Source organism: Lagopus muta, chromosome 32 (assembly GCF_023343835.1).
Source record: "Lagopus muta isolate bLagMut1 chromosome 32, bLagMut1 primary, whole genome shotgun sequence".
NCBI classification, from domain to species: Eukaryota; Metazoa; Chordata; class Aves; order Galliformes; family Phasianidae; genus Lagopus; species Lagopus muta.
This window is the reverse complement of record NC_064464.1, coordinates 337,884-350,372: the sequence shown is the minus strand read 5'-3', so window position 1 is coordinate 350,372 and position 12,489 is coordinate 337,884. Positions and strand designations below refer to the sequence as shown.

Sequence of the window (12,489 nt, the reverse complement as noted above, 5' to 3'; positions counted from 1 at the left end):
CGGAGGTGGATCCACCTCCATGGGCTCCACGGAGGTGGTCACAGCGCTGGTCCAGGCGCGATGGAAACGCACTCTCTTTTCCTTCCTCCTCCGCTTGATCTTAAAGGCGGCCCCCCTCCTCCTCTTCGCTTCTGGGGCCCCCAGCTCTCCCTTCCTATTGGAAATTGGGCAAGCTTCGCCCCTCGCTCTCTTTGCTCCTGACATGGCTGCCAGAGCTCTCAGAGGCGAGTGCGTTGGCCGGGGCAGCGGTGACCAAGGTGACGGCTGTGATGCGGCGAAGGTTCTAAAATGGCAGCCGCACTGCTGGCCATGGCGTTCCACATAGCATGAGGAGGGGGCTGCAGGACAGGGCACGGGACGGCAGCTAGAAGGCACCCCCTGTGCCCAGCGGGCAGCCCTTCTCTCCGGCAAGCAAGAGGCCACAGAGGAGCCGGCCCCGAGAAAAGGGCCCTCGGCCTCCTTCATCCTCTCCCTTCTTCCACACGGGAATCTCTTGGGGCTGGCACACGCAGCACACAGCGCCATGTTCAGGGGCCTCCCGAGCCCAGCGCCAACAACAGCAGGCTCCAAAGCGCACCTCACCACGCCTGCCTCCTGGCACACACAAGCTCCGCTTTCCACCTTAGCATCCAGCGCCTCTTCTTGCGCCTCACGGCTGGGGATTCAACCATTCCCTACCAGAAATACCGCCAGCTGCATTGTCATTACAATCACTCTGACTCCATTCCAAACCCGCGCACAATGCTGGCACACACACACGGGGCCACCCTGGCTCAGCCATGCTTCGCGGGGACCCACACAACAGCATGAGCAAAGCACGCAGAAACGTGCCGTGCTCCTGACTGATGCCAGTCTGAAAATCTCCCTCTCCCTCCCCCCCAGCCTACTAAGGCAGCACTTCTCCCAAGCAACAAACACAATCACACACAACTGCAGCCCTGCCTCGTCCCGACAACGGACGTCCACAGGAAGCACATCTTCACAAACCTTCTTCCAGCTCCGCGCCCTCCGGCCAACACAGCACCCGGGCGCCTTGCTCCACTGCCCGCCCGGGCTTTGTGGCCACAACTAGGCCCTACGGGGCCTCCTCCTTCACACGCCCGAAACACCAACAAAGCTCCGCACTCGCACGGCCTTCCCTGAGAGGAAGCTGCCCCCCGACCCCGCACCACTCGCCGGCGCCGCACGCATCGCCTCTGCGTGCCGGCAGCACCGCCAGCTCCTCCCCCGAGCGCCCCTCCATGCCCCCGCACCGAGGCCCGACCCCGCTCCCAGCACACAGCCCGCTCCTCCCGGCGCCGCCATGCCGCGCTGCCCCGGAAGTGCTCTCCGCCGCCACGAAGCACTTCCTGCCCCGGCCCTACCAACCGCCTGCGGCCTCACGTTGCTAAGGCCGGCCTGGGGGCGGCCCGGGGCCTGCAGGAGGGGGAGCGGCAGCTGCGGGGGTCCGCTGCCGGATTCCCCTCGGCTGGCGCCGGCGGCATGCAACTTGTCTTCTTCTCCTTCTCTGCCTTTTCCCTTTGCCCCCTTTTGCTTTCCTTTGCCTTTCTTTTCTTTGCCTTGCTTCTCTTTTCTCTTCCTTTCCTTCTCTCTTTCTCTCTTCCCCTTCACATTTCCCTTTCTCTTTCCTTTCATTTCTTACTTTCTTCCCCTCCTCTCCCCTCCCTTCCCTTTGCTTTCTGTCCACACTCAGTCTGCACATCTCCAATGGACATGCCTGGAGAAGATCACCTACGCAGGCAATAAATGGCTTGTGCTCTGCTTCACTGCTTTGTGCTCTTGAAAGACACTCATTTGTTTTGCCCTTTCCTAACCCCCAAGTATCAGGAGGGCCCGGCTGCCTTTGCTGCGGAGCCTTATCACCCCACAGTCTGAAGACTTGGGGGAAAAGCTCAGCAGCTACGTAGCTGCCAAGGCAAGATTTCATGCCCTGGCCTTCATACAGCCCGGCTCTCCCCGCTCTGCTCTGCGCTCCTGCCATCCCCTGCAGCCCCTGTGCTGCCACAAACACGAGCGCGGCTCGGGCCCAACGCCCTCCCTGCTGCACGCCCTCTCACGACCCCATGTGCTGCACCCACACCACTGCCCCAGCCCCGCAGCCCTCCTGCCCACAGCGCAGCCCCACGCACCGGGCTCGGCCCCAGCCCCCAGCAGCTGATGGAGGTGACTCAGCCCCCGCTGCATCCACACCCAAACCTAACACGCACTAACCGCTCCTCAATACTCCATTTCCCTCCTTGGCAGCCAGCTCCTTGGCTGCACGCAGCCCGACAATCCGCTCTTTCCCCTTCAGCAGGGCAGTAGGCAGGCAGGCGGGCAGGCAGGCAGGCAGCAGAAGGCAGTGCCGTGTAGCACGCTGGACCCAGTGCACCGTGCAGGCTCCTTCGTGGAAGGAGGAAGACGCCGACGCGCCAAGCCAAAATGGCAGGCAGACACTCTTGACGTGCAGCCTCTCCTCTCCTCTCCTCTCCTCTCCTCTCCTCTCCTCTCCTCTCCTCTCCTCTCCTCTCCTCTCCTCTCCTCTCCTCTCCTCTCCTCTCCTCTCCTCTCCTCTCCTCTCCTCTCCTCTCTCCTCTCCTCTCCTCTCTCGGGCTCCGGCTCAGCAAGGTGCCCGCGCAGCACCCAGACGCTCAACACGCGGCGCTGCCCATGACGCGCTCAAAGCCATTGCAGCTGAAGCAGCGCAGCACGGCTCGCTGCCCTCCCGGCTCACGCCTGAGCTCTGGGCCCGAGGCGCGCTCACCTGCAGCCCTCCCGCTGCCCTCTCCTCCTGCCCCACTCCCAGCGCTGCTCTTCACACCAGCCCACCCGCACTTGAACTCCTTGCGGCTCAACAGGAGCCTGACGTGCAGGCCACGGCTGCCCGCAGCTGCAGCTGGCCTTCCCAGGGCAAGCAGGAACAGTCAGTGCTACACAAGGCTGAAAAAGCCACCAGGCAAGCTGGAGAGACAAGCTCAAGGGGCTGAGTGCAGGGACACCTTGCTTCCTCGCGCGCTGCTTCCTCTCCTTTTGTTGCTCTCAGGCCTCACAGAGCAAGCTGATGCTCACACGCTTCGCTAGCACTTACGCGTTGGCTGAAAGGCCACCACTTGGCAAGACCAACATGGAAACGCGGGAAAAGCAGCTCCATCTCCACGGAGGGACGTGAAGCCGGCCGGTTCATCGCCCTGCCACTGCCAGCCCAAGCCAGGCATGTTTGGACCAGCTACTGAAAGAGGCAGCACCAGGTGTAAAAGGTTGCTTTCCCTTTTATTTTAAACAAAGGGATTTGGGTTGCCTTTTGTAGATATGTCAACAGAAAATAAAATAGCCTGGATACCGCTCATGACCAACCACATGCGGTAAGTTCACCTCATCATCAACATTCTGAAACAGCTATCGAGCTGAAGGACCCTGAAGGAATGCAGCGTCCCCAGCTCTTGCCACACATGAGATCCCGCACAGGCAAAGTCCGATTTGTTTGTCACGCATCAGAAGCCCTTCCAGCTTCCTCAGTTCCTCTCCAATGTCCGGGCAAGGGAAAGCACGGCCACGCCACAAAACCAGACGTACAGTGCGCTGCCTTTGGAGCACCTCTCAGCAAGCATTCCCGCTGCTTCCTTTGGCCTTTGAGGCTTAGCGCTCAAGCCCTCACCGTTTCTTTTTGCTTTCCTTCTTGGCTTTCTTGCTTAGCTGTGCAGCACTTGCCTTTGGTTTCTTCACCGTCTCCCAAGTCTTAGACTCCAAGCCGTCCCAGTCCTACAGGAATCAATTCACAAACAGTCAGGGAACTTTCTGACAATTGCCTGACAGCTCGCTTTGGGAGCTCAAGACACCTGACTGGGCAGCTTTGGGTGCCACTGCTGCACACTGCCTTCCTGACATCAGGGCACAACAGAAACTCCACCTCTCTCTTGTTCCCCAAACTCCCACGGAAGCTACAGTCTACAGGCCTTGCCTGCAAGGCAGTCCCTGCACAGGGGGACGCCCTGCCTGCCACTCACAGCCCACACAAGCAGCAGCACCAGCAGCACCAGCAGCAGCACCACGATAAGATGAGCTTGCACCTCCAGGCTCCTTGCGTGCCACCAGGAACAGCACGCACGCCCAAGGAAGGACAGAACAAACTGCCGCACTCTCAGCAATGCCGCGGCGCGCTACCGTAGGCCACGGCTCCAGCTGCTTCCCTCCCAGCCCATTTCCTCAGCATTTCTATCAACCTCTATCAAACAGAGCGCTACTTACTGTCTCTGGGCACTTGGGAACTGGCAGGGTTATGGCCAGCACGCACACAAGCTGGAAAACGGCTCCAAAGAAGAGGCCGGAGCGCAGCACGTTCTCCATCAGCGTGGGCTCAGGGATCTCACGGGGCGAGAAATGCAGTTCAGCGGCCATAGCGCAGACAGCCTGCTGCTCTGCTGCTCTCCAGGAGGCTGCTTTCTACAAGGGGGAAACGAGAGCCATCATTCCATTCGTGCGCTCCGACGCTGTGACTTCCTGCTAGCAAAAACTCCCAGCCTGACTCACAGACGTGCTCTGAACATATCCTTGGTCTTCCGACCCAACCACAAGCAGGGATGCCAAACTTGCATTTCAGCAACAGCTGAACACGCAAGAATCAACTTCTTCCTGAGCTTGATCACACACGCACGACCACTGTCTCATGAACACTAACAACAAGAGTATTCATACCATCACTTGCACATTTGCATCTACCTGGCTACGTACGTGTTCACGGCCTTGCTGCTGCTGTGCCGGACGGCACCAAGCACAGCAATAAAGCACGCAGAAAGCCCATCTGCTCAGGACAGGGGGATGAGCTGGGCTCACGCCTAAGCACTGCTTACTGCAAAGGAAGGCACACCTACCTGGCAACGGCCACGCAGGATGCTCGAGACACAGTCACACACTGTTCTCCTGAGGCCCAACACAAGGTCGCAGCCACTCACACTCTGCTCCTCGACGGTCTGCAACACAAAAGTCACAAGCTGCAAATTCAATCCATCCAAGATGCCACTGGGCCTCCGTGCTCACGGCACTCGCACTCATGTCTTCGCACGATCAATCAGCCGTGTGCTTACCGAGTGAGCGCTGCTCACTTCCACCTGACACCAGCAATCGACCCCTAACTGTCAAGTATGAACAGGAACCTATGCCTAACACTAAAAGACTACAACTAACCTATGCCTAACTCAAGAACAGGAACCTATGCCTAACACTAAAAGACTACGAGTAACCTATGCCTAACTCTAAAACATGAACAATAACCTACTCCTAACACTAACACTAAACTTAACACTAAAATCAACAAGAAAAACAGGGACGGGGACATAACAGGTTGAAGATGGAGCTGGGGGCCCGCAGAATTGGCTCCAGAGGAGGAGCTGATGGAAACTAATGCCACCCAGCTAATGCTGGGGGCGGGGGCCGCGCAGCGGATAGGGAGCCGAGCGCCTGGACCAGCGGCGGTGGGACGGCGCCGATGCGGGGCCTGGCACGGTGGTGTGGTGCCAGGCCAGCTGTGCCGCAGGCGGATCCACCTCCATGGGCTCATCCGGAGGTGGATCCACCTCCATGGGCTCATCCGGAGGTGGATCCACCTCCATGGGCTCATCCGGAGGTGGATCCACCTCCATGGGCTCCACGGAGGTGGTCACAGCGCTGGTCCAGGCGCGATGGAAACGCACTCTCTTTTCCTTCCTCCTCCGCTTGATCTTAAAGGCGGCCCCCCTCCTCCTCTTCGCTTCTGGGGCCCCCAGCTCTCCCTTCCTATTGGAAATTGGGCAAGCTTCGCCCCTCGCTCTCTTTGCTCCTGACATGGCTGCCAGAGCTCTCAGAGGCGAGTGCGTTGGCCGGGGCAGCGGTGACCAAGGTGACGGCTGTGATGCGGCGAAGGTTCTAAAATGGCAGCCGCACTGCTGGCCATGGCGTTCCACATAGCATGAGGAGGGGGCTGCAGGACAGGGCACGGGACGGCAGCTAGAAGGCACCCCCTGTGCCCAGCGGGCAGCCCTTCTCTCCGGCAAGCAAGAGGCCACAGAGGAGCCGGCCCCGAGAAAAGGGCCCTCGGCCTCCTTCATCCTCTCCCTTCTTCCACACGGGAATCTCTTGGGGCTGGCACACGCAGCACACAGCGCCATGTTCAGGGGCCTCCCGAGCCCAGCGCCAACAACAGCACGCTCCAAAGCGCACCTCACCACGCCTGCCTCCTGGCACACACAAGCTCCGCTTTCCACCTTAGCATCCAGCGCCTCTTCTTGCGCCTCACGGCTGGGGATTCAACCATTCCCTACCAGAAATACCGCCAGCTGCATTGTCATTACAATCACTCTGACTCCATTCCAAACCCGCGCACAATGCTGGCACACACACACGGGGCCACCCTGGCTCAGCCATGCTTCGCGGGGACCCACACAACAGCATGAGCAAAGCACGCAGAAACGTGCCGCGCTCCTGACTGATGCCAGTCTGAAAATCTCCCTCTCCCTCCCCCCCAGCCTACTAAGGCAGCACTTCTCCCAAGCAACAAACACAATCACACACAACTGCAGCCCTGCCTCGTCCCGACAACGGACGTCCACAGGAAGCACATCTTCACAAACCTTCTTCCAGCTCCGCGCCCTCCGGCCAACACAGCACCCGGGCGCCTTGCTCCACTGCCCGCCCGGGCTTTGTGGCCACAACTAGGCCCTACGGGGCCTCCTCCTTCACACGCCCGAAACACCAACAAAGCTCCGCACTCGCACGGCCTTCCCTGAGAGGAAGCTGCCCCCCGACCCCGCACCACTCGCCGGCGCCGCACGCATCGCCTCTGCGTGCCGGCAGCACCGCCAGCTCCTCCCCCGAGCGCCCCTCCATGCCCCCGCACCGAGGCCCGACCCCGCTCCCAGCACACAGCCCGCTCCTCCCGGCCCCGCTCACCGGCCCGGCGCCGCCATGCCGCGCTGCCCCGGAAGTGCTCTCCGCCGCCACGAAGCACTTCCTGCCCCGGCCCTACCAACCGCCTGCGGCCTCACGTTGCTAAGGCCGGCCTGGGGGCGGCCCGGGGCCTGCAGGAGGGGGAGCGGCAGCTGCGGGGGTCCGCTGCCGGATTCCCCTCGGCTGGCGCCGGCGGCATGCAACTTGTCTTCTTCTCCTTCTCTGCCTTTTCCCTTTGCCCCCTTTTGCTTTCCTTTGCCTTTCTTTTCTTTGCCTTGCTTCTCTTTTCTCTTCCTTTCCTTCTCTCTTTCTCTCTTCCCCTTCACATTTCCCTTTCTCTTTCCTTTCATTTCTTACTTTCTTCCCCTCCTCTCCCCTCCCTTCCCTTTGCTTTCTGTCCACACTCAGTCTGCACATCTCCAATGGACATGCCTGGAGAAGATCACCTACGCAGGCAATAAATGGCTTGTGCTCTGCTTCACTGCTTTGTGCTCTTGAAAGACACTCATTTGTTTTGCCCTTTCCTAACCCCCAAGTATCAGGAGGGCCCGGCTGCCTTTGCTGCGGAGCCTTATCACCCCACAGTCTGAAGACTTGGGGGAAAAGCTCAGCAGCTACGTAGCTGCCAAGGCAAGATTTCATGCCCTGGCCTTCATACAGCCCGGCTCTCCCCGCTCTGCTCTGCGCTCCTGCCATCCCCTGCAGCCCCTGTGCTGCCACAAACACGAGCGCGGCTCGGGCCCAATGCCCTCCCTGCTGCACGCCCTCTCACGGCCCCATGTGCTGCACCCACACCACTGCCCCAGCCCCGCAGCCCTCCTGCCCACAGCGCAGCCCCACGCACCGGGCTCGGCCCCAGCCCCCAGCAGCTGATGGAGGTGACTCAGCCCCCGCTGCATCCACACCCAAACCTAACACGCACTAACCGCTCCTCAATACTCCGTTTCCCTCCTTGGCAGCCAGCTCCTTGGCTGCACGCAGCCCGACAATCCGCTCTTTCCCCTTCAGCAGGGCAGTAGGCAGGCAGGCGGGCAGGCAGGCAGGCAGCAGAAGGCAGTGCCGTGTAGCACGCTGGACCCAGTGCACCGTGCAGGCTCCTTCGTGGAAGGAGGAACACGCCGACGCGCCAAGCCAAAATGGCAGGCAGACACTCTTGACGTGCAGCCTCTCCTCTGCTCTCCTCTCCTCTCCTCTCCTCTCTCGGGCTCCGGCTCAGCAAGGTGCCCGCGCAGCACTCAGACGCTCAACACGCGGCGCTGCCCATGACGCGCTCAAAGCCATTGCAGCTGAAGCAGCGCAGCACGGCTCGCTGCCCTCCCGGCTCACGCCTGAGCTCTGGGCCCGAGGCGCGCTCACCTGCAGCCCTCCCGCTGCCCTCTCCTCCTGCCCCACTCCCAGCGCTGCTCTTCACACCAGCCCACCCGCACTTGAACTCCTTGCGGCTCAACAGGAGCCTGACTTGCAGGCCACGGCTGCCCGCAGCTGCAGCTGGCCTTCCCAGGGCAAGCAGGAACAGTCAGTGCTACACAAGGCTGAAAAAGTCACCAGGCAAGCTGGAGAGACAAGCTCAAGGGGCTGAGTGCAGGGACACCTTGCTTCCTCGCGCGCTGCTTCCTCTCCTTTTGTTGCTCTCAGGCCTCACAGAGCAAGCTGATGCTCACACGCTTCGCTAGCACTTACGCTTTGGCTGAAAGGCCACCACTTGGCAAGACCAACATGGAAACGCGGGAAAAGCAGCTCCATCTCCACGGAGGGACGTGAAGCCGGCCGGTTCATCGCCCTGCCACTGCCAGCCCAAGCCAGGCATGTTTGGACCAGCTACTGAAAGAGGCAGCACCAGGTGTAAAAGGTTGCTTTCCCTTTTATTTTAAACAAAGGGATTTGGGTTGCCTTTTGTAGATATGTCAACAGAAAATAAAATAGCCTGGATACCGCTCATGACCAACCACATGCGGTAAGTTCACCTCATCATCAACATTCTGAAACAGCTATCGAGCTGAAGGACCCTGAAGGAATGCAGCGTCCCCAGCTCTTGCCACACATGAGATCCCGCACAGGCAAAGTCCGATTTGTTTGTCACGCATCAGAAGCCCTTCCAGCTTCCTCAGTTCCTCTCCAATGTCCGGGCAAGGGAAAGCACGGCCACGCCACAAAACCAGACGTACAGTGCGCTGCCTTTGGAGCACCTCTCAGCAAGCATTCCCGCTGCTTCCTTTGGCCTTTGAGGCTTAGCGCTCAAGCCCTCACCGTTTCTTTTTGCTTTCCTTCTTGGCTTTCTTGCTTAGCTGTGCAGCACTTGCCTTTGGTTTCTTCACCGTCTCCCAAGTCTTAGACTCCAAGCCGTCCCAGTCCTACAGGAATCAATTCACAAACAGTCAGGGAACTTTCTGACAATTGCCTGACAGCTCGCTTTGGGAGCTCAAGACACCTGACTGGGCAGCTTTGGGTGCCACTGCTGCACACTGCCTTCCTGACATCAGGGCACAACAGAAACTCCACCTCTCTCTTGTTCCCCAAACTCCCACGGAAGCTACAGTCTACAGGCCTTGCCTGCAAGGCAGTCCCTGCACAGGGGGACGCCCTGCCTGCCACTCACAGCCCACACAAGCAGCAGCACCAGCAGCACCAGCAGCAGCACCACGATAAGATGAGCTTGCACCTCCAGGCTCCTTGCGTGCCACCAGGAACAGCACGCACGCCCAAGGAAGGACAGAACAAACTGCCGCACTCTCAGCAATGCCGCGGCGCGCTACCGTAGGCCACGGCTCCAGCTGCTTCCCTCCCAGCCCATTTCCTCAGCATTTCTATCAACCTCTATCAAACAGAGCGCTACTTACTGTCTCTGGGCACTTGGGAACTGGCAGGGTTATGGCCAGCACGCACACAAGCTGGAAAACGGCTCCAAAGAAGAGGCCGGAGCGCAGCACGTTCTCCATCAGCGTGGGCTCAGGGATCTCACGGGGCGAGAAATGCAGTTCAGCGGCCATAGCGCAGACAGCCTGCTGCTCTGCTGCTCTCCAGGAGGCTGCTTTCTACAAGGGGGAAACGAGAGCCATCATTCCATTCGTGCGCTCCGACGCTGTGACTTCCTGCTAGCAAAAACTCCCAGCCTGACTCACAGACGTGCTCTGAACATATCCTTGGTCTTCCGACCCAACCACAAGCAGGGATGCCAAACTTGCATTTCAGCAACAGCTGAACACGCAAGAATCAACTTCTTCCTGAGCTTGATCACACACGCACGACCACTGTCTCATGAACACTAACAACAAGAGTATTCATACCATCACTTGCACATTTGCATCTACCTGGCTACGTACGTGTTCACGGCCTTGCTGCTGCTGTGCCGGACGGCACCAAGCACAGCAATAAAGCACGCAGAAAGCCCATCTGCTCAGGACAGGGGGATGAGCTGGGCTCACGCCTAAGCACTGCTTACTGCAAAGGAAGGCACACCTACCTGGCAACGGCCACGCAGGATGCTCGAGACACAGTCACACACTGTTCTCCTGAGGCCCAACACAAGGTCGCAGCCACTCACACTCTGCTCCTCGACGGTCTGCAACACAAAAGTCACAAGCTGCAAATTCAATCCATCCAAGATGCCACTGGGCCTCCGTGCTCACGGCACTCGCACTCATGTCTTCGCACGATCAATCAGCCGTGTGCTTACCGAGTGAGCGCTGCTCACTTCCACCTGACACCAGCAATCGACCCCTAACTGTCAAGTATGAACAGGAACCTATGCCTAACACTAAAAGACTACAACTAACCTATGCCTAACTCAAGAACAGGAACCTATGCCTAACACTAAAAGACTACGAGTAACCTATGCCTAACTCTAAAACATGAACAATAACCTACTCCTAACACTAACACTAAACTTAACACTAAAATCAACAAGAAAAACAGGGACGGGGACATAACAGGTTGAAGATGGAGCTGGGGGCCCGCAGAATTGGCTCCAGAGGAGGAGCTGATGGAAACTAATGCCACCCAGCTAATGCTGGGGGCGGGGGCCGCGCAGCGGATAGGGAGCCGAGCGCCTGGACCAGCGGCGGTGGGACGGCGCCGATGCGGGGCCTGGCACGGTGGTGTGGTGCCAGGCCAGCTGTGCCGCAGGCGGATCCACCTCCATGGGCTCATCCGGAGGTGGATCCACCTCCATGGGCTCATCCGGAGGTGGATCCACCTCCATGGGCTCATCCAGAGGTGGATCCACCTCCATGGGCTCCACGGAGGTGGTCACAGCGCTGGTCCAGGCGCGATGGAAACGCACTCTCTTTTCCTTCCTCCTCCGCTTGATCTTAAAGGCGGCCCCCCTCCTCCTCTTCGCTTCTGGGGCCCCCAGCTCTCCCTTCCTATTGGAAATTGGGCAAGCTTCGCCCCTCGCTCTCTTTGCTCCTGACATGGCTGCCAGAGCTCTCAGAGGCGAGTGCGTTGGCCGGGGCAGCGGTGACCAAGGTGACGGCTGTGATGCGGCGAAGGTTCTAAAATGGCAGCCGCACTGCTGGCCATGGCGTTCCACATAGCATGAGGAGGGGGCTGCAGGACAGGGCACGGGACGGCAGCTAGAAGGCACCCCCTGTGCCCAGCGGGCAGCCCTTCTCTCCGGCAAGCAAGAGGCCACAGAGGAGCCGGCCCCGAGAAAAGGGCCCTCGGCCTCCTTCATCCTCTCCCTTCTTCCACACGGGAATCTCTTGGGGCTGGCACACGCAGCACACAGCGCCATGTTCAGGGGCCTCCCGAGCCCAGCGCCAACAACAGCACGCTCCAAAGCGCACCTCACCACGCCTGCCTCCTGGCACACACAAGCTCCGCTTTCCACCTTAGCATCCAGCGCCTCTTCTTGCGCCTCACGGCTGGGGATTCAACCATTCCCTACCAGAAATACCGCCAGCTGCATTGTCATTACAATCACTCTGACTCCATTCCAAACCCGCGCACAATGCTGGCACACACACACGGGGCCACCCTGGCTCAGCCATGCTTCGCGGGGACCCACACAACAGCATGAGCAAAGCACGCAGAAACGTGCCGCGCTCCTGACTGATGCCAGTCTGAAAATCTCCCTCTCCCTCCCCCCCAGCCTACTAAGGCAGCACTTCTCCCAAGCAACAAACACAATCACACACAACTGCAGCCCTGCCTCGTCCCGACAACGGACGTCCACAGGAAGCACATCTTCACAAACCTTCTTCCAGCTCCGCGCCCTCCGGCCAACACAGCACCCGGGCGCCTTGCTCCACTGCCCGCCCGGGCTTTGTGGCCACAACTAGGCCCTACGGGGCCTCCTCCTTCACACGCCCGAAACACCAACAAAGCTCCGCACTCGCACGGCCTTCCCTGAGAGGAAGCTGCCCCCCGACCCCGCACCACTCGCCGGCGCCGCACGCATCGCCTCTGCGTGCCGGCAGCACCGCCAGCTCCTCCCCCGAGCGCCCCTCCATGCCCCCGCACCGAGGCCCGACCCCGCTCCCAGCACACAGCCCGCTCCTCCCGGCCCCGCTCACCGGCCCGGCGCCGCCATGCCGCGCTGCCCCGGAAGTGCTCTCCGCCGCCACGAAGCACTTCCTGCCCCGGCCCTACCAA

The 12,489-nt window shown here is 60.0% G+C and overlaps 1 protein-coding gene across 29 annotated transcripts in view; it reads right to left on the bottom strand.

Moving 5' to 3' along the window:
* LOC125686119 (protein MANBAL-like) overlaps positions 1-12,489 on the bottom strand; it is a 50,450-nt gene that overhangs the window by 13,901 nt on the left and 24,060 nt on the right. For 4 of the 29 annotated variants that reach the window (XM_048929796.1, XM_048929791.1, XM_048929793.1 and 1 more), the window contains exon 3: positions 9,145-9,248. The exons of 11 other annotated variants lie outside the window; for them this stretch is intronic. In XM_048929796.1, the coding sequence (XP_048785753.1) occupies positions 9,145-9,248 (104 nt within the window). Of the gene's footprint in view, positions 1-15; positions 1,201-3,634; positions 3,739-5,060; positions 6,796-6,900; positions 6,925-9,144; positions 9,249-10,570; positions 12,309-12,410; positions 12,435-12,489 lie in introns of those variants that run through there. 14 more of the 29 variants (XM_048929797.1, XM_048929787.1, XM_048929789.1 and 11 more) reach the window with 7 other exon arrangements.